Below are 19,567 nucleotides of genomic sequence, written 5' to 3'. Positions count from 1 at the left end.
TAATGTTAACAGCCTAAATGTTGGAAATGTGAATAAAAAGTTTGTATTTTTGTAAAGCGCGTTTAATATAAAGTATCATGTATTTCGTTTTTAAGCTTTACGGAACGAATGCACGAATATTGAAGCAAACTTTTTCTATAGCAGCAACTTTTCTGCATAGAAAAATAAGAAAAAGAAGAAGAATATTTTATTTGCACGAAGTACCATTACAAAAAAATGTCTGCTTCTTTTTTCAAGTTGAAAGGTAGTCTGCGAATAATAAAAACTAAGGAAACGTAACTCCCTATGACAATGTAATGCTTTATTTAGGTAGGCATTACACTAGTAATCTACTTCATGTGTATGATAATCTTCATGGCGTCTCCGCTCTTGGCGTATTCAAAGGCCTCCTTAGCTTGCTCCATGGGGTAGTGGTGGGTGATGAACTTCTTAAGGTCGATCGCTCCACTCTCAAGCGCAGCCAGGGCTATGGGGTATCTGAAATAATTATATGTTTTGTAAATCGTACAATTTCATTCATATTAGTGGTGTGTCAAGTGTCAAGACAAGACAAGGGCGTCACCAAGGCACATTTGGTGGCCCTAGAGATCAGTATGCGCTCGACTGTACCAGGCGATCAGATTTTTTATCCTCCATAATATTGCCCCATTGCCCACAAATTACATATTTTTGTTAATAAGTAATTATTGTAGGCGTTATCTACAATGAAGGGGGATTTGCACGGGTCGATTTCCGTCGTGTGGCTAATCGCTTCGCAAGTCGCCTGAGCGCGCCGCATCGATCGTCCTTTTGCACTGGTGACTGAATCGCATGGTGCTCGGCCATTTCCTCCGACACCGTAATACCTTGTGCGGCGGGCGATCGCTTGTGTGTGATCGTTTACACGGTCGATTTTAATCACCAGTCGCATGCGGTGGGCCGCCGCACGCCTTGTAGTGTAGTGTGACTTGCGACTTTAGTCACCTGTGATCTAGCCGAATCGCCATTTAGACAGTTAATTTTCGCCGTGCGGGTAAAGTTGCGCGGTTTAAGTCTCCCGTGTATGGGGGGTATACACATTAAGTGAACTAACGAGTTGAGCAGGCGGTACGCGCCGCGCACGTCGACCTCCCGCAGCATGGCGGCCGTCAGCGGCAACTCGACACTCCTCGCGCCGATGCCCACTATCATCACCGTACCGCCCGTCTTCGTCACCTGTGAGTGTTAGTTTCACGTGAACAGGGCAAGAGGGTTGAGAAAAGTAACCGCTTTATTATATACAGGATGCAACTAAACCTTCCGGCCATATTTCGATATATTGATCCTTGTTAAAAATAAAAATTCACGTATTTTTTCTTTTATATTCACCCAGTACAAAAATGTTGAGAAATAGCTTCTGAGAGTTTCCTAAAAAACACCACAACGGACACTACGCGTCGCCGGCTTGGCGCGTGCCGCGGCCGGGCCTCCCGCGCCACCTCCCCGCGTCACCCCAGCTCTACCCACCGCCGCGAAGTGACTGTTCTGCAACGATTTTAAGTGGGATGAAATAATGTTATATTGTAAAAAAATAACACCCTTTTAAATAATTTTTTTTGTTAAATGGACTCTCCTAATGATACCGGCCGGTAGGTTTAATTGCACCCTGTATAATCATTTGATAAAGTTTGATTTTGATGTTTGCATAAGGTAATACATTGATTAATGATTCTCGTAATTCGTATGTATTATGCAAACTATAAGTACAGATTACTAAACAGTCTAAAGAATTTTTTTTTACCATAAGCGCCACCCGCTGCGCATCCCCAAATCCGCACGCATCAATGGTTATATCGGGGTTATCTCCCAGCGCGTCTACGACGGCCCCTACAACGTCCTCGTCCGCCATCTTGCTGGTCAACAGCGTGTAATCCGCCACCATCTCCCGCGCCGTGTCCAGCCGGGATTGGACTACGTCTGGGATAAAGAATTTAGGTAATATTTAATTGCCAAGTAAACAATGTAGATCAAATCACACGCATGCATATTGCATAAACGCAAACAAACTCACACGTACACGCGCGCACGCGTTACACGTCTGCGTCAGAAATTAGCCTTCCATATTTTCAAAAATACATGTGACTGCTTACTACTGTTTACTCCGAGACAATATCAAAGTAATTCAAAGTGAAACCATAAAATGAATTAGACACTTGACGAAACAGTGCAGTGGCCAGTATTCTGTGAAATACTGATTTTACGAGAACGATTCTACGGGCAAAACTTTACCTGTGATCATGATTTTGGCGGCGCCCATCGCCCGTGCGGTGAGCGCGCACAGCACGCCCACTGGCCCCGCCCCCTGCACGAGCACGCGCGCGCCGAGCGTCACGCCTGCGCGCCGGCACGCGTGGATCGCGATCGCTAGAGGCTGCACCGCCGCGCCCTCCTCCATTGACACGTTGTCGGGGATCCTGGATTTAAAAAATGTCCAAGATATTATTACGAATCAGTGGTAATAGGTCAGTGGACCGATCACAGCTAACATTGAATTGACATGCTGTGGATCTATATTATACAAACATCTTATTCGTAAAATTCGGATAAGCAGACAGACTTGCAAAATTACAAAAAAATATATATGATTATGGTTAATTTATATACCGTTTGGAAATCATAAGCAACGTGCCGTATTATGTCACTTGAAAGATAGCATTTTTGCCATCACACCCTAAAAAGGCTCATGAAACGAGACCTTTGCATGATAAAACGAAAATGCCTTCGCATTTACGACACTTATAACCTTGTTTCTTAATTCTTATTGGAACAAAACTTTTAACTTTTATAACGTGCACCTATACTCACTTGTGACAGAAATCCGCAACATGTTTGTAGTATTTTGTAATGTTTCCGTGGCACTCTCTCGTAGAACAGTAGCGCGGTTCCGCGCACAGGTTGTAGCGCCCGCGCTTGCAGTATTCACAGCCTCGGCACGGCTGGGTCGGCTCGATCGCGACGCGGTCTCCCACGCGTAAATTGGTTACTGACGAACCGACCTGTAAAAGGATCAAGTAGATTTTTCAAGGGAAAGGATATGAAATACCCATTAGCCTTCTCCATTTAAAACTCACGAATAGTCAGACGTACAAAAAATAATGGTGTTTTTAATGTCTCTACTCTAATTTTCACAACAGCTCCATGCGAATCGTTCTTAGGTAGTGTTTATTTTTTCTCAGATTATATTATTATCATCAAAATTACATCTCATTGCATCGAGGCGTTATGTTACAATGTAAACTGATCCAAGGTCTGATGCATAGTTCAAAACGCGCTGCACACATTGGGGTATCGCATTGAGCCGGAGCCATCGCATTGGGTCAACGTGTAGGGATCTACTATAGTCTATAAGTTGAGAGTAGCATTCCGTCTACAGTTTTTCATTTTTTTTCCCTAGATGTACCTTGAACACAAGGTGTAGACTGTAGGAAAAACAATTTGGAGGTGGATTGGAGGGAGGAGGACACTAAGAATCAGTGTGTAATAGGGCTTACTCTGAGTTCCCGCATCTTCGTCGATGGTCCTGAGATGTCCCTTTTTCGGCACTTAGCACTAGAACTAAGTACGATGACCTTTTGCACACAAGCTGCTGACCACGGTACACCATCAGTGTGCCGCGGCACACACTTTGCGGATCTCTGCTCTACATGCGCTGGCTCCATGCGTTGGCCCGTCACCCGTGTACAGTGGGCTTAGAGCCAGTCCACACAGCGCGGTGCTTCGACGCAGCGCTGTCGTTTTGCGCATAGCCGGCTACACGGGCGCTGCGTCGTCGCAGCGTTATTACGACGCAGTCTTCCCCCTCCCGCTTCGTCTCGGGGGCTGCTGTCCGCCTTGTGTGCGCGCCGGGTGAACACCTTGGTTATTTGTATGTAAAACAACGCAACGGCAGCGCGGTGGACTGGCTCTTACCTAGGTGTCTGTTTATACCAGCTCTGGATTTATGTACAGGCTTGAGGCCATGGCCTATAGGCGGCAGCGTCCTAGGATAGCGGCAGAGTTCGTACAGACGGGCGGCAAAATTAAAGTGGCCTAGATACTATAAAAATAAACAATATAAATCCGGCCCTGGAGGCCTACCACGAAACCGTTTTGAGACTCAAACAATCGAACGAGAACGCCTCGTCCTGCTCTAACAACGTCGTTTTACGTTTGTTAGAGCAGGACGCGGCATTCTCGTTCGATTGTTTTGGGTCCTGGTTTATACCCACCTGAACCACCGTCCCCGCGCCCTCATGCCCAACCACGATGGGGTCTCCGGCGATGCTGACGGTGCCGCATTCGCCGGTGCTGTACAGCTTCAAGTCGGACCCGCAGATGCCGACACATGATATCTCAATCAGCACCTCTGGAATACGGCAAAATTTTGCAGACCTATATCGTCCCTAATTATACAGGGTGTAACAAAGTTAAGTGATATTATACTTTAGGGTGTGTATGTGTCCCCTATTACAGCATGACTGGTGAGACATGTTCAATACTCGAGGACGTGATATTTGGCTATTATATATTATGTTTAAAAAAAAAACAATTGATCACTGAGTAATTATTGTACCTTAAAGTTAAATAATGATTTACCCAACGCATGGACACCGTCACACCGCGCGCTAGGGTCGCATAGTAATTTACTTAATATGTCCATGATTCATTTATTTAAAGGGAAATTTTGTCAAAAATTAAGTACCTAATTTCATTTCCTAATTATAATAAGAAGCGAGTACCGAGTACTCTCCTTAAGTATTGAACATGTCTTATGATAGTATAATTATGTGTTACTAGTCATGCGTCGTTAAAAAAGTGTCAGCGCTTAAAGATCAACTTTTGTATGGTAAAATGCATGACGCTGGGGCACTTGCCCATACAAATCACAAAAAAATGTTGCTCTTTCAGCGCTGCTACTATCACAGGACTCACATTGAACTCTATATAATGCAGGCCTACCGTTCATATAATATTATGTAATAGCCAATTATAGGCAGGTTATTACTTTGGTATAGAGCCTCCGTCCATGGCCTAATGGCTAGACCTTTGGCCGACTATGTTGCGAGAATGCCGTACCTATGCGCTTGATCAACCATAGGTACGGACATTTAAATCTTGTCGCAGGCACTACAGCATTTGAGGAGTGGTTACTTTGCTCCAGAAAACACTGTATAAATCACCCACAACGGATGAAAAGTCCTAGTTTTTTTTATTTTGGTATAGTTAGGAGATGTTGCTTGTAACTTGGTTGCGCCAAAATGTTGCGGGTCAGAACCGTATAGTTTTTCAAATTTCATGTTATTATATCATAATAATTATTATTTGTGCTTTTCCAGGACTTCGCGAAGCCATAGATTTTACAAAATCGGTTAAGCGGTTTAGGTGTGAAATAATTTGTAACAACAATACCTATAATTTGTAACAACAATATCTATATTTTTTTCCTACGGATATCCTCTAGTATCGCTAAATGTCTACTTAACTTATACTGTTCAAAAGTATTTTGAATACTACACAAGTACCTAGGTAGGTATCTACTTACCATTGTCATTGATTTCGGGCATCGGCCATTCTTCCTATAAACAAAGTAATACCAGACTTTATTAACTTGTCGTAAGCTTTGTTAGTAGTAACTTACCATATTGTAGTACCTAGACCTACTCTAGTTAAAAGTATCATATTACAAAATATAGTCACGCCAAAATAGTTTACTACTGAGTAGGGTTGCCAGGTGAGTCACGAAAAAATACCGGACAACCCTAAATGCGGGGGGGGGGGGGGGGCCTTTTGTATGGTAGGTCGCAAAAATACAGTTTTTTATATTATAATTGCGGTCATAAAATTGTGGTCGCCATATACTAAGGTAGGAGCTTCTAAAAAAAATAAAATCACCTAAAACTAGGTACCAGTAACACCGACTTTTCTCAAAATACCGGACATTGTCCTGTCCGGTATGACCGTTTATTTTTAACCGGACAGGCCTCTAAAAATAAAATAAAAATTGTTTTATTTCTGAATAAATTTGAATCAAATATTTTCAGAATGTTGAACTACATGTTGCCTACCATCGGATAAAATACCGGACTGTACGCTTAAATACCGGACATCTGGCAACCCTACTACTGAGTCAATTCCAGTGGCGTAAATAAATAAATAAAATAAATAAAAAACTCTTTATTCAAACAAACAAAACAGATCAATTTACACACGTTACAAAAACAGAAATAGTTTGAATTGGCGGCCTTACTGCTGGAAGCAGTCTCTACCAGGCAACCATAAAATATAACTAAAAATATTTAAAATAAAAATAAGATAAGATACTATTAGTATATAAATAAATAAATATAATACACAAATAAATATAATAGATACTGTTGGCGACTGGCTGGACAGACCATTCTGTTTTTAAATATTGTATTTTTTACTTTTCTATGTCACATTTTTTTCCTTTTGACGTCTTTACTGTTTTTGTGATTCAGTCTATCTTGGAACATTACAGTTGTCGCTTCACTTGGTGTTATCATTTGGTAGTTACAGTTTTCCTCATCTTCGTATCATACAGTCCATCTCTCCCGTCGTTATCATTTGGTCCTTCTTCGCTGTAATTTAGAACCATTATTTTGTCTTCATCGTAGTTTTAAAATCGTCTTAGTTCTAGTTCATTGTCGCCTTAGCGTAGTACTATCATTAATGCGTTGTAGTATCACCTTATTTCACTTTATTTGTAGTATCCTTCTCTTCACCGTAGCTTATTTTCGTCATTTACTTCACATTACATTTTAATCTTTCGTTTGCGCATTTTTTTTTTTCTTAGAACTTCATCATGTTGACGCGTTCTAAGAGTTCTAGAAAATCCATCGCAGAAGCGGCAACTGCCGAAGCCGAGCAAACCCAGTGCAGTGATCGTTCGCTTCACGACGTTCGCCTGGTTTCGAACACTGGTTCCGAGATTGACCCGGCATCGTTGGCTGGGAGAGTCTTACAGCCCACAGACACAGCGCCTTCCGGCGCGTCGCCAGGGCCCGAGGCAGACGACCATCCCAGCCGGCGCCGAACAGGGGAGGCTTTCTTTCAAAGCACTAACGCGAGTTCTTGCAGTGGTCGAACCGGAAACGAGCGCACGCAGTCTTCGCGCTCTTCAGCAGCCGTAAGGGCAGAAAGGTTGGCCCTGGAGGCGGAGTGCACGCGGCAGCAACTGAAGAGGCAGCGCGAGCTCTCACAACGCGACGCCGAGCGCGAGCGCGAACTCGCGCGCCTGGAGGCCGAGGTCGAGCAAGCGGAGCTTCGTGCGAAGCTTGCCGCATCGGAGCTAAAAGATAAGTCTCGTTGTAGTTCTTACTCTAGTTTACGACGTACCGCGTCATGGGTACGCGGGCAAAACATGGCAATTGCAGGTGACAGGCCAGGTAGAACCCCAGCTGTGACTTTGGGAAACACCCAAGGTCCACCCGTACAGCTGGCGGATCTGACCTTCCAGGCCTTGTCACCACGTGCTACCGCCAACCCTTGCCCACCCACACAAATGACGGGTACTAACGGAGGACTACCGAGAGCTGATTCATCGTCTGAACCGATCGCTCGACTCGCCCAAGCCATCAATGCTCTCGCCGACCGCCCTAAAAGACCCGAACTGGTCCCCTTTGCTGGTGAATTAAGCCAATGGCTTGCCTTTAAATCCAGTTACGATAGAAGTAACGCAAATTTTTCCGCAGCGGAAAACATTTCGCGGCTGCAAAACGCGATTCGCGGACCCGCCTACCACTCCGTGGCGTCCTTGCTGTGGACGTCTCTTGACCCTCAGGAGATTATCGACGCCCTGCAGCAGACATACGCCCGGCCGGAAATTCTGGTGGCCCGAGAAATCTCGGACATACGAGGCAGTCCTAAGATAAGTACCCCTGAACATTTAAATGCACTTGCGAACAAACTGCGAAACTTAATTAGTACAATCAAAATTTTAAATCAAAATGACTACTTGTACTCGCCCGAGCTTTTCCGCTCTATTCTATTAAAACTAAACGAGCATACGAGGTCTCGATTTACCGACTTTGCCGCCGCTTGTATGCCTTCGTCTCAAAATATGACAAAATTAGAGACGTTGTCAAAATTTCTTTTAGCGGAGGCGGACAAACAACTTAAATATAACTTTGTATCCGATATTGTTAACGTGACGCCCAGGTCGCCTGTTTATACTATGCACAAAACCTTTCCCAAACGAGTTGAGTCGGTACACGCAACAACGTCCGGCAACTCCGTACCCACTTGTAGTTTTTGCAAGAAAGGACAACACCTCATAAGAGCGTGTCAACCATTCCTTTCTCTATCGGTAAGCGACAGGTGGCAGTGGGTAAAAGACTCAAAAGCGTGTTATCGATGTCTTAAAACTTACCCACACTCGTGGAATAATTGCCGCGGAACTAAACGCTGCGGGGTCGACGGATGTCTCAGACGACACCACGCACTACTTCATGGCCAAACTGAAATTACATTACGCGCACCGGCCGACGTGCAGGTAACCAATACCAGTACCGACGTTCAAAGTGCCGTCACAAGCGCCACCATACGTAACAGTAGCGAAACAGAAGCACCGCTACAGATATCTAATACTGACCTCCCACAATTTCCAGAAACTCCGCAGCCCGTCAACTTCCCGCGCGGCCTTCTTAAAATCATTGCGGTCACTATTGAGGGCCCCGACGGCGAGTATGAGACGACGGCACTACTGGACGAGGGCAGTACCGCGACGCTCATCGACAGCGAAGTAGCGACTCGTATCGGTGCTGTTCCCATCCGACAGGAGCGGGTCAGGTTAGAGGGGGTTGGCGATATGTCGAAGGTCGTGGACGTAAGTTATGTCAACTTCTACATCCGTGGTCGCAATAAAACCGAACGACACCTTGTCGAAAACGCAAGGGCCATTAAACCCCTTAATTTACGGGTGCGTAACGATAAAGTGAACGTGGTAAATTACGACCACTTGGCGGCTTTGTCCACCGACCTGACGACAAGCAGCGACCCCCCTTCCATACTTATCGGTGCCCCTGACTGGCATTTGACAGTCAGCCGTGAGGTGCGTTGTGGACGGAAAAATGAACCTGTCGCCTCGAGAACCCTCTTAGGGTGGGTACTCCACGGTGCCTCGTCTAACTCTTCCAAGCCAATGCAATTCGTGAACCAGCTCAACGTTCACCAGCACTGTGACGAGTTGGACGCCTTGATTAAAAGTCAATACGATATTGACTCTTTAGGCATTACAAAAAGCCTACCTCGCCAGAGCGTCGACGATGCACGCGCCGTCAGTATCATTGACGAGTCGGCTCGACGACTGGCGGATGGCAGGTTTGAGGTCGCTTTACCCTGGAAGGAGCACTTACCAAACGTTGTACCCGATAGTTACCCACAAGCGTTGTCCCGCCTTAAGGCTCTTGAAAGGCAAATGTCAAAGGACCCAAAGTTTGAAGTAGCGTTTAGAAAATTTATTACGGATATTTTATCTAAAGGATATGCCGAGGAATGCGAACCTAGTACCTACCACGGAAGCGACCAGCATCGTAGTCGCGTCCGCTGGTACCTACCTATATTTGGTGTCTTCCATCCGCAGAAAAGGAAGTTGAGAGCCGTTCACGATGCTGCCGCTACGACACGAGGTGTCAGTTTGAACAGCATGTTGTTACAGGGCCCGGACCTCCTGCGATCTTTGATAGATATACTATTCAGGTTTAGAGAAGGGCCCGTAGCTTTAAATGCGGATATAAAGGAGATGTTTCCCCAGATTAAAATAAGTCCTAAAGATAGGGACGCTCAGCGCTTTCTTTGGCGGTCAAACGGAGTGGTACGCGAGTATCGTATGTCGTCGATGATCTTTGGCGCCGTTTGTAGCCCTTTTATAGCGCTCCACCTTAAAGATAAAAACGCTAAAGAATTTCAATCGACTCACCCAGAAGCCTGCAGCGCCATCTTAAACGATCACTACATGGACGACTACCTATCTAGCCATTTTAACATCGCTGACGCAGCACGAATAGCTTCGGAGATAGTCATGGTTCACAAAAATTGCCAATTCGAAATGCGATCCTGGATCTCCAACGTACCAGACGCATTATCTAAAATTCCAAAAGAACTCCGAAGCGATTGTGATGACGTCTACTTACCCTCTAACAAGGAAGTAGGCGTTCTTGGCGTCAAATGGAATCCCGCCCGAGACACTCTCACCTTTCGGGCGACCACTGAAACGACTGACGAAGCCGTTACCAAACGAATTGTTCTCTCAAATGTGATGAAGCTGTACGACCCTTTAGGTCTTCTCATGCCCATCACAATTTGGGGACGCATTCTTATACAAAAATTATGGCGCGAAGGCGTCGGTTGGGATACGCTACTGCCAAGTAAGTACGTAGAAGAATATAAAGCATGGTGTAAACTCCTAAGGGAAGGCTCCTCTATAGAGGTGCCACGATGCTACCTTCTCAACCTGGAGCGGAGTGACATTCAACTTCATGTCATTTCGGACGGTGGAGAACAAGCATACGCCTGCGTCGCCTTCTGGCGCGTGATGTACACAGATGGCACCGTGTCTGTAGCCCTAATCGGTAGTAAAGCGCGAGTGGCGCCACTGAAGCCGTTATCGATACCCCGATTAGAGCTACAAGCAGCGCTAATTGCATCACGTTTCTCGCAAACAATTAAAAGTGCCCACCGTCTAAAACCGTCGCGGACAATATTTTGGACGGATTCCACTACAGTTTTGAAGTGGATTAGGAGTGACGCGCGTAATTTTAAGCCCTTCGTAGCGCATAGGTTGGGAGAGATAGCGGAACTCTCCAACCCGTCTGATTGGAGATGGCTCCCTACCTCTCTCAACGTGGCTGACGATGCCACGAAGCCTAAAGTTTTGAAACTCGAGGCTAACCATAGATGGTTTTCTGGCCCGCCTTTCCTTTTGCAGACTGAGGACTTTTGGCCAAAGGAAACGCAAGCCAATACCGCGAACCTTTCAGATTCCGAATTAAAGCCAGAAATTGTTGGTCTTCTTACCGAAGAACCTTTTTCAAAATTCCCAGTGCCCGATCCGAGACGTTTTAGTAGTTGGCTGCGCCTTCTGCGATCCACTGCACGCGTTTATCAATTTGCTAGATTGTTTATGTCCAAAATAACTCGTTCGGCTGATCTTAATTCTTCAATTTTCATGTCCATAGGTCCAGGGAGCACCACGTCCCTTCTTCAACTTCTAGAGTCCGACCTCGCCTGGGCGGAGAAGACATTATTGAGATACTCGCAATGGGATTGCTTCGCCGAAGAAATCACACACCTGCGGGCCTCGCTGCCCCTCCCCAAAGCCAGCCGAATAGCGTCTCTCTGTGCGTTCCTGGACAAAGATAACCTCCTGCGGGCGGACACCCGCATCAAATTGGCATTAACGGCTACCGAAGACGTAAAAGCCCCAATAATATTGGACGGTCGGAGCCACATCGTGCGATTATTAATAATGGAACTCCACGTAAAGATGGGACACGGGTTTGACGAAACTGTTCTCAACGAGCTTCGACAAAGATTCCGAATTATTAACGCTAGAAAAACCATTAAAAGCGTCTCGAGCTCTTGCGCTGGGTGTCGAAGATTTAAGGGTCGCCCGGTCCTACCACCAACTGGAGACCTGCCCCTGGAGAGGCTGAACCACCACACAAGACCATTCACGTTCACTGGCCTAGACTATTTTGGTCCGTTCGCCGTAGCTGTGGGCCGTCGACAAGAAAAAAGGTACGTCGCCCTTTTCACATGCCTAGTCACGAGGGCTATACACCTGGAAGTGGTTACAACGTTATCTGCCGACGCCGCAATAGCGAGCCTAAGGCGGTTCATCGCTCGAAGAGGATCGCCCAAGCAGATCCTCTCTGACAACGGAACGAATTTTGTCGGTGCAAGCAAAGAAATGAGAAAACTCCACGGTGGCCCCGTTATTGACTTCGCTACGAATGGAAGAATACGATGGCGCTTCATCCCCCCGGCCGCGCCTTTTATGGGGGGGGCCTGGGAACGGTTAGTGCGCACCGTGAAGAACGCGCTCAAGACAACTCTCAAAAACAGGTCCCTCCCCAAAGAGGACACATTCAGAACATTGCTCTTAGAGGCTGAGGCAATCGTCAACTCCCGGCCACTAACGTACGTCCCCACGGCGACCGACGCTCCAGAAGCGATAACACCATTCCACTTTCTAATAGGCACGTCATCGGTGGTTCCTTGGACTAACGACCTGACAGATGGGGAGTTTTCACAACGCCAGGAGTGGCGGAAGGCACTTCGGCTGGCGGACCACTTCTGGGCTCGATGGCTGCGGGAGTACCTGCCAACGCTGAGAGAGAAACTGAAGGAGTCCCAACCATATCAAGACATAAAGGAGGGGGACGTGGTGCTGATCGTGGACCCTACCCTTCCGCGCGGCTTGTGGCCGCTAGCTAGGGTCTCGAGGACGTACCCCGGTCAGGACGGTCGAGTCCGCGTAGCGGACCTCCTCACAAAGGGAGGTACGCTGCGCCGACCGGCTAGAAAATTAATTGTACTGGAGGCCCAGCCAGTCGCCACCGAGTTTTAGTGTCCCACTGGGGGCGGGTATGTTGGCGACTGGCTGGACAGACCATTCTGTTTTTAAATATTGTATTTTTTACTTTTCTATGTCACATTTTTTTCCTTTTGACGTCTTTACTGTTTTTGTGATTCAGTCTATCTTGGAACATTACAGTTGTCGCTTCACTTGGTGTTATCATTTGGTAGTTACAGTTTTCCTCATCTTCGTATCATACAGTCCATCTCTCCCGTCGTTATCAGATACTTTATACCGAATAAAATAAATACATATAAGTAATATAATAATATGAATCGAAGAAGAGGATAAATCGTAAGGGTTTAAGAGTTTGCAGCTAAATCTAAGTAATATTGTTTGAGTCTTTTTTTAAAATTATCAATAGATTTGGACTTATGTATGCTTTCGGGTAAAGAATTCCACAGACGAATAGCAGTGGCGTAACTATAACATCCGGGGCCCGTGGCGAATTGATGGGGCCCTATTAGTAAAAATCGTCACGTTAATAATAAAACAATGTATAAAAAATTTCTGACTCTTGGCCGGGGCCCTTCTGGGTCGGGGGCCCGTGGCATTTTGTCAGACCTGCCAATGCCACCCTTTAGTTACGCCACTGGTCAATTCCTTTAAAATTAACTTATATTCTCCTTTTTTATGGTTGGTAACTGTTTTATCGTTACACTTAGAATGCATGTCGCATACCTCAAGGTATCTATTATAAAATACAATATTATATATACAAGAATTGCTCGTTTAAAGAGATAAGATAAAGCTGAAAACTTAAACCCAAATGAAATATCAACTTGTGCTAAATTGTTATATGCGCAATTAACTTATCTAGACGCGTATTAATAAATCGCTCTTATCACTAAGATTATGCTCAAGATCATTATTGAGATGCTGTTTCGTACAGTTTGTGTGTGGCGTATCAACTGAGTGCGAAAGAACGTACTAAAAAACGAAACTTAGGCTGGTATAAATAGTCAGTACTCAAGACGCATCTTGGTCTCAAGACGCGGTTCAGGCTCTGTGATTGGTTGGCTGTCAAAATTTGGACCAATCACAGAGCCGAACCGCGTCTTGAGACCGGGTCGCATCTTAAGTACTGACTATTTATACCAGCCTTAGCACTCAACTGTGAAGTCAAAGTGCTGCTTGAGAGGCTATTTCTTAAATGTGGTAAAACCTTGACTTAAGTGCTGTCAAACTTGATAACTAATAATAATTAGGCCTATCCGTAAAGTTAATATACCTAGCGGAATAGAGCAACAATTTCGAGCTGTCAAACGAAACCGAAATTGATTTACATCTGCGTGTAAAAAAGTGTACCTACGTATACTTACACTAATTACACAAGCATCTTTCTATGAGATTAAATTGTCAATGTGTCTATAAGTGCCGACTGGACGTAAAAAAAAAAAGAGTTCTGCTGTCATGTATCACACGTCTCTTTTTACCACGCACTACGCAGTGTTACTGAGTGACATCTCGCTTGCTCTGGCCTTTGTTGGATAGCCCATTGATCGAGGAAGGCTATAGGCTATATTTTATCACGCTAAGACTAATAGGAGCGAAGAAATAGAGGAAAATGTGGAAAAATCGGGGGAAATAATATGAAAGGGCTTATTTGAACGCGCTAATCTCAGGAACTACTGGTCCGATTTGAAAAATTCTTTCAGTGTTAGATAGCCCATTGATTGAGGAAGCCTATAGGCTATATTTTATTACGCTAAAACTAATAGTAGCGAGTAAATAGAGGAAAATTTGGTAAAAACGTGGGAAATTATATGAAAGGGCTTGTTTGAACGCGCTAATCTCAGGAACTACTGGTCCGATTTGAAAAATTATTTCAGTGTTAGATAGCTAAGATAGCCCATTTATCGAGAAAGGCTATAAGCTATATTTTATCCCGCTAAGACTAACAGGAGCTAAGAAATAGAGGAAAATGTGGAAAAAAACGGAGGGAAATTATTTGAAATTGCTTATTATCTTAAGAACTACTGGAGCAATTTTTATGTTATTTGGCAAACATGAAGAATAGACCACGTGAAGGGACAAAGGCTATTTTTTGCGGAAAAATGTACGGTTACGTGAAATTCCTAAATTACGCAAGCAAAGCCGCGCGGAACATCTATCTATACTAATATTATAAAGAGGTAAACTTTGTTTGGCTCAAAAACTACTGGGCCGATTTTAAAAATTCTTTCACCATTCGAAAGCTACATTATTTACGAGTAACATAGGCTACTTTTTATTTTGGAGAATATGGGGTTCTGTAAGATATTTCAGTTTTTCGAAAACAAAAATTTACTTATTTTGCTTACGCTGCCTAAACTATAAAAGATAGAACTATACAATGTTCTAAGTAAATGTAGATCTTATAAATATCTACAAAAATTAAATTAAGAAATTAAAAAAAAACCCCGCCAAACAACTTTAAAAAGTAATGAAATAATATTTACTGCCTTTAAGTTCAAATAATTCCTAACTTGTGTAAAGTAATATTTTAGTCCATAATTGTTGTCACGGTGTGTCGGGGGACCGCCAAGTAAACTACAACCTACAACCGCCAAGTCGCTGATTATCTCCATTCGGTTCGCTGTGAAATGTTATGTGAAATCTCAAATCAAACATCTACATTAGCGGTCCCCCGACACACCTTGACAACAATCATGGACTAAAATATTACTTTACACAAGTTAGGAATTATTTGAACTTAAAGGCAGTAAATATTATTTCATTACTTTTTAAAGTTGTTTGGCGGGGGTTTTTTTTAAATTTCTTAATTTAATTTTATTTCATACTCCTTATACTTGTGTTGATTATAGTGCAGAATAATTCCTATCAACTTATAATCATATTCTCATGATTACCATTTATCAATGTCCTTTTCGATGAGGCCGTTAATATAAGCCCAAAGATGAAACCTAAACTTTGGGTTCATACGAAGCTCGGTTCCTATAGAATCCAGGTGATGCTGCAGCAGCAGCATGTAAATATTTACTGTCTATCTACTTCTTACTGGTTTTCCCAATTAAAATGAGCCCAAACACGAAACCTCTGCTCTAACTTGGCGAGGAGTTGGATATCCTAGTTGCATGCTGTGTTCACTGTAGAAGGTTGTACACTCAGTTCTACTAACATACTATATTATTTTATAAAATTGTTCTAGTGATACAGCCAGTTTGTGAACCTTTCAATAAAAATTAAAAAAATATCCTATTGATTACCAGGTGACGCTGCAGCACCAGGTCAACTTTCCATTAATATGTGTATACGTATATTGTATATTCACAAATGTCGCGAACTAGAATGAAATAAAACCCATCAAACGAATACAAGTTGCTAATCGTCTTTCATGAACCAGATAAACCCTGATTGTCCAGCACTGAGCAGGCTGATGATGATGAATTATAGCTAAGAACACTCTCGATCATGTCAGCTTTCAAACAAAAAAAACTAGATCAAAATCGATCCATCCGTTTGGATGCTACGATGCCACGGAACACAGACAGACAGACAGACACGTCAAACTTATAACTCCCCTCTTTTTTGTCGGGGGTTAAAAAAATGTCCGCGACACAATATACCTATCTATGTCAAGTGAGACACAAAAAACATTTTTTTATTTAAAATCTTGATTTTTTTTGGACTACATTTAAACGCATTTATTTTACTCATGCTAATAATCCTTATCAAAATAAATAATTTCATCACTAAGTGCAGTTTATGTAGATTATATTTACTCTTTGAATGAATAAAATTGGACGTTTGGTTTAGAAGTTATGGCGAAATTAAAATATTGCGATTTACGTCCGTTTCGAAGTGGGCGCTACCAATGCCACAGAATAGATATTTAGTACAAGTACCAATGCAGGGGTGCGCATTGCACACATTGAAAAATGAAAATGTCTACAGAAAACTCCGCGATGGTATATTTTTTTTTATGAAATAAGGGGGCAAACGAGAAAACGGGTCACCTGATGGAAAGCAACTTCTTCTTTCAAAATCAGAAGAGCTGTAGGTGCGTTACTGGCCTTTTAAGAGGGAATAGAGTAATAGGGGAGGGCAGGGATGGGAAGGAAAGGGAAGGGAATAGGGGAGGGTAGGGAAGGGAATAGGGTAGGGGATTGGGTCTCCGGTAAACTCACTCGGCGAAACACAGCGTAAGCGCTGTCTCACGCCGGTTTTCTGTGAGAATGTGGTATTTCTCCGGTCGAGCCGGTCCATTCGTGCCGAAGCATGGCTACGTGGGAACGTATAAGTATATCTCTTATGGATATATCCCACAATAACATATTTTTTTGTCATTTACTTTTAACATCAAATAATGGCTAATTTTCGAAGCGATTTTAACCAATACGGCAATAATCCTTATTCAATTAAATACTTTAAATACATTGTTGGTTATGTCCCTTTACAGCATAATTATTAGGATTTTAATTTTAAATGAATATTTTCGAAGATAATACTTACAGATTTAAAAATTGCGGGACGTTAAAGTAGCTTTTGCGGCAGTACCGACCAATGCGGGCCACGGGTAGTAAATAGTAATGAATATAAATTATTTAAAATCAAACTACTGAATCGATTTTAATAATTTTTTCAGTGACTTAGGCCATAATTTATTTTATACCCGTGCGAAGCCGGGGCGGGTCGCTTTATATAATAAAATCGTAGGAAATTCAATTCTGTATATTGAATATTTTTGTACAATAAATAATACTAGGCATGTGATCTACTATGCTAACGCGGACGAAGTCGCGGGCAACAGCTAGTTTGGAAATAATAGGTTATTCCAAAGAAAAAAAAATTTAAATTATTTAATAACGTTACTTACAATTCTTAAATCATAAGGTCCGTACAACACAGCTGCTGAATTTTTTGCCATTTTCTTTACACAACGTGCTTTTTCAGTGACTTACACTATACTGATCTACTTCAGCACAATTTTAATAACATAATATTATTCTATAGTACAAACGTTACGTAGTTTATATACTCTTTGGTATAAACATTAAGATTGTTTTAGTGTCAATAAGATATTTTAAAGATAATACTTTGATAGCGCAGATTGCCTACATTGAGATCACCTTTGCTCTCCTTAGATATATTTCAGAGGTCATGATGTTGTTTATAAACTTGAACTAATTTTAATTACATAACTCCATAATAAAACATATGTAAGGTCCGCGCACACTTTGTCGGCGCGTGCCGGGGCGTATCGGGGCGGGTCGGGGCTCAGCGCAGCGCAAAATGCGCTATAGCACACTATTGCCGGGTCGGGTCGCATCGCATTGACGGATTTTGACGCTCACTGTGCCGGGGCGGGTCGGCGCGCAATGCATTGACTGATTTTGAGCCGAGGCTTGCCGGGCCGCATCGCATCACATCCGCGCGCCGCTTGCTATAGCACACTGTTGCCGGGGCGCAGCGGGTCTTGTCGGGCCGTGTCGCATTGACGGAAATCCGCCGAGCAAAAATCTGCGCCGATGCGCCCCGGCACAGTGTGCCCCGGCACGGCCCGTCTCAGTGTGCTCACTCCTTTATCGCCAGTTACAATCATGACTTAACACTATTACATTGTTTATTATAATATGTAGATGCTTTCCATATACGTTATGTTTAATAAGAGATGGATCCAGGAAAAAAATTAAAACCGACTTCCAAGGTAAAGACAAAAGTCTTATATCTTTATATAAACGAGCAATTCTTGTAATATATATTCCGAGATTATAATATTTTTTTTCCGAGATTCCAATTATATATATTATACTTATACAAGGTGTAACAAAAATAAGTGATAATACTTTAGGGTGTGTATGTGTTCCTTATAGAGAGTTTACTGTGAAAGTAGCAGCGCTGAAAGACCAAAAAATTTTTTCACTTTTGTATGGGGAAACTTGTGACGCTCGGGTCCTTGCCCATACAAAAGTGAAAAAAATTTTTCGTCTTTCAGCGCTGCTACTTTCACAGTGAACTCTCTACAAGGAACACGTACACACCCTAAAGTATTATCACTTATTTATGTTACACCTTGTATATAATTATATAATTGGAATCTCGGAAAAAAAATATTATAATCTCGGAATATATATTACAAGAATTGCTCGTGCCGTTGTACAGTCTGTCGAGAAAGTGAAGAAATTAAAAAGTGGCAATGATACTACGATGTTGCCACTGGCAACATCGTAGTATCATCCCTTTTTAGGGTTCCGTAGCCAAATGGCAAAAACGGAACCCTTATAGATTCGTCATGTCTGTCTGTCTGTCCGGCCGTATGTCATAGCCACTGTCATAACAACTATAAGAGCTATATACTATTGAAATTTGGTTAGTAGGTGTAGTCTGTGAACCGCATTAAGATTTTGATACAAAAATGGAAAAATTATTAAAAATTTTAAGGGGTCCCCATAGGCACAACTGAAACAAACAATTTTTTTTTCATCCAACCTATGCGTGTGGGATTTCTATGGATAGGTCTTCAAAAATCATATTGAGGATTCTAATATAATTTTTTTCTAACCTGAATAGTTTGCGAGAGAGAATCTTCCAAAGTGGTAAAATGTGTCCCCCCCTCTAACTTCTAAAGTAGGGACAGTAGTCCCCAGTACACGGACCTAACTTTTTTCTGATACATACAAATTTACCACTTTGTGAGTGCCTTGTTTACGATGAGTCCGACAAACTTTTCTATGCGAAAAAATTACGACGCTGCTGCGTTTTCGAATGCTTGACTCCTGAAATTGTCGATATGACGTCACCATGGCTCCTCGTACATACAACTTTCATTTTTTGGAATTTGTTTAATAAAGTTAATTAAAAACTGTGGTCAACTTGTCCGACAAGAATCACGCTGCGTCTGGAGTGTCCGACACTCCAAAGATGTCGCTATGACGTCACTATGACTCTTCGTACATACAACTTTAATTTTTTCAAATTTGTTTAATAAAGTTAATCTAAAAACGATGGTCAACTTGTCCGACAAGAATC

The 19,567-nt window shown here is 43.0% G+C and overlaps 1 protein-coding gene across 1 annotated transcript; it reads right to left on the bottom strand.

The window, feature by feature from the left end:
- Positions 1-52: 52 nt before the first annotated feature.
- On the bottom strand, positions 53-17,525 carry LOC121734114 (sorbitol dehydrogenase-like). Its single transcript, XM_042124531.1, has 8 exons — positions 17,415-17,525; positions 5,540-5,573; positions 4,227-4,363; positions 2,824-3,014; positions 2,248-2,432; positions 1,760-1,935; positions 1,073-1,194; positions 53-477 (listed from the first exon to the last, which is right to left on the bottom strand). Exons 1-8 carry the CDS (start codon positions 17,463-17,465, stop codon positions 330-332), a joined length of 1,044 nt encoding a protein of 347 aa, XP_041980465.1. The 5' UTR covers positions 17,466-17,525; the 3' UTR covers positions 53-329.
- Positions 17,526-19,567: the final 2,042 nt, after the last annotated feature.

The sequence above is a fragment of the Aricia agestis genome, chromosome 15 (genome assembly GCF_905147365.1).
Source record: "Aricia agestis chromosome 15, ilAriAges1.1, whole genome shotgun sequence".
NCBI lineage: Eukaryota > Metazoa > Arthropoda > Insecta > Lepidoptera > Lycaenidae > Aricia > Aricia agestis.
The sequence above is the reverse complement of the archived record's forward strand: the minus strand, read 5'-3'. Positions and strand labels throughout refer to the sequence as shown.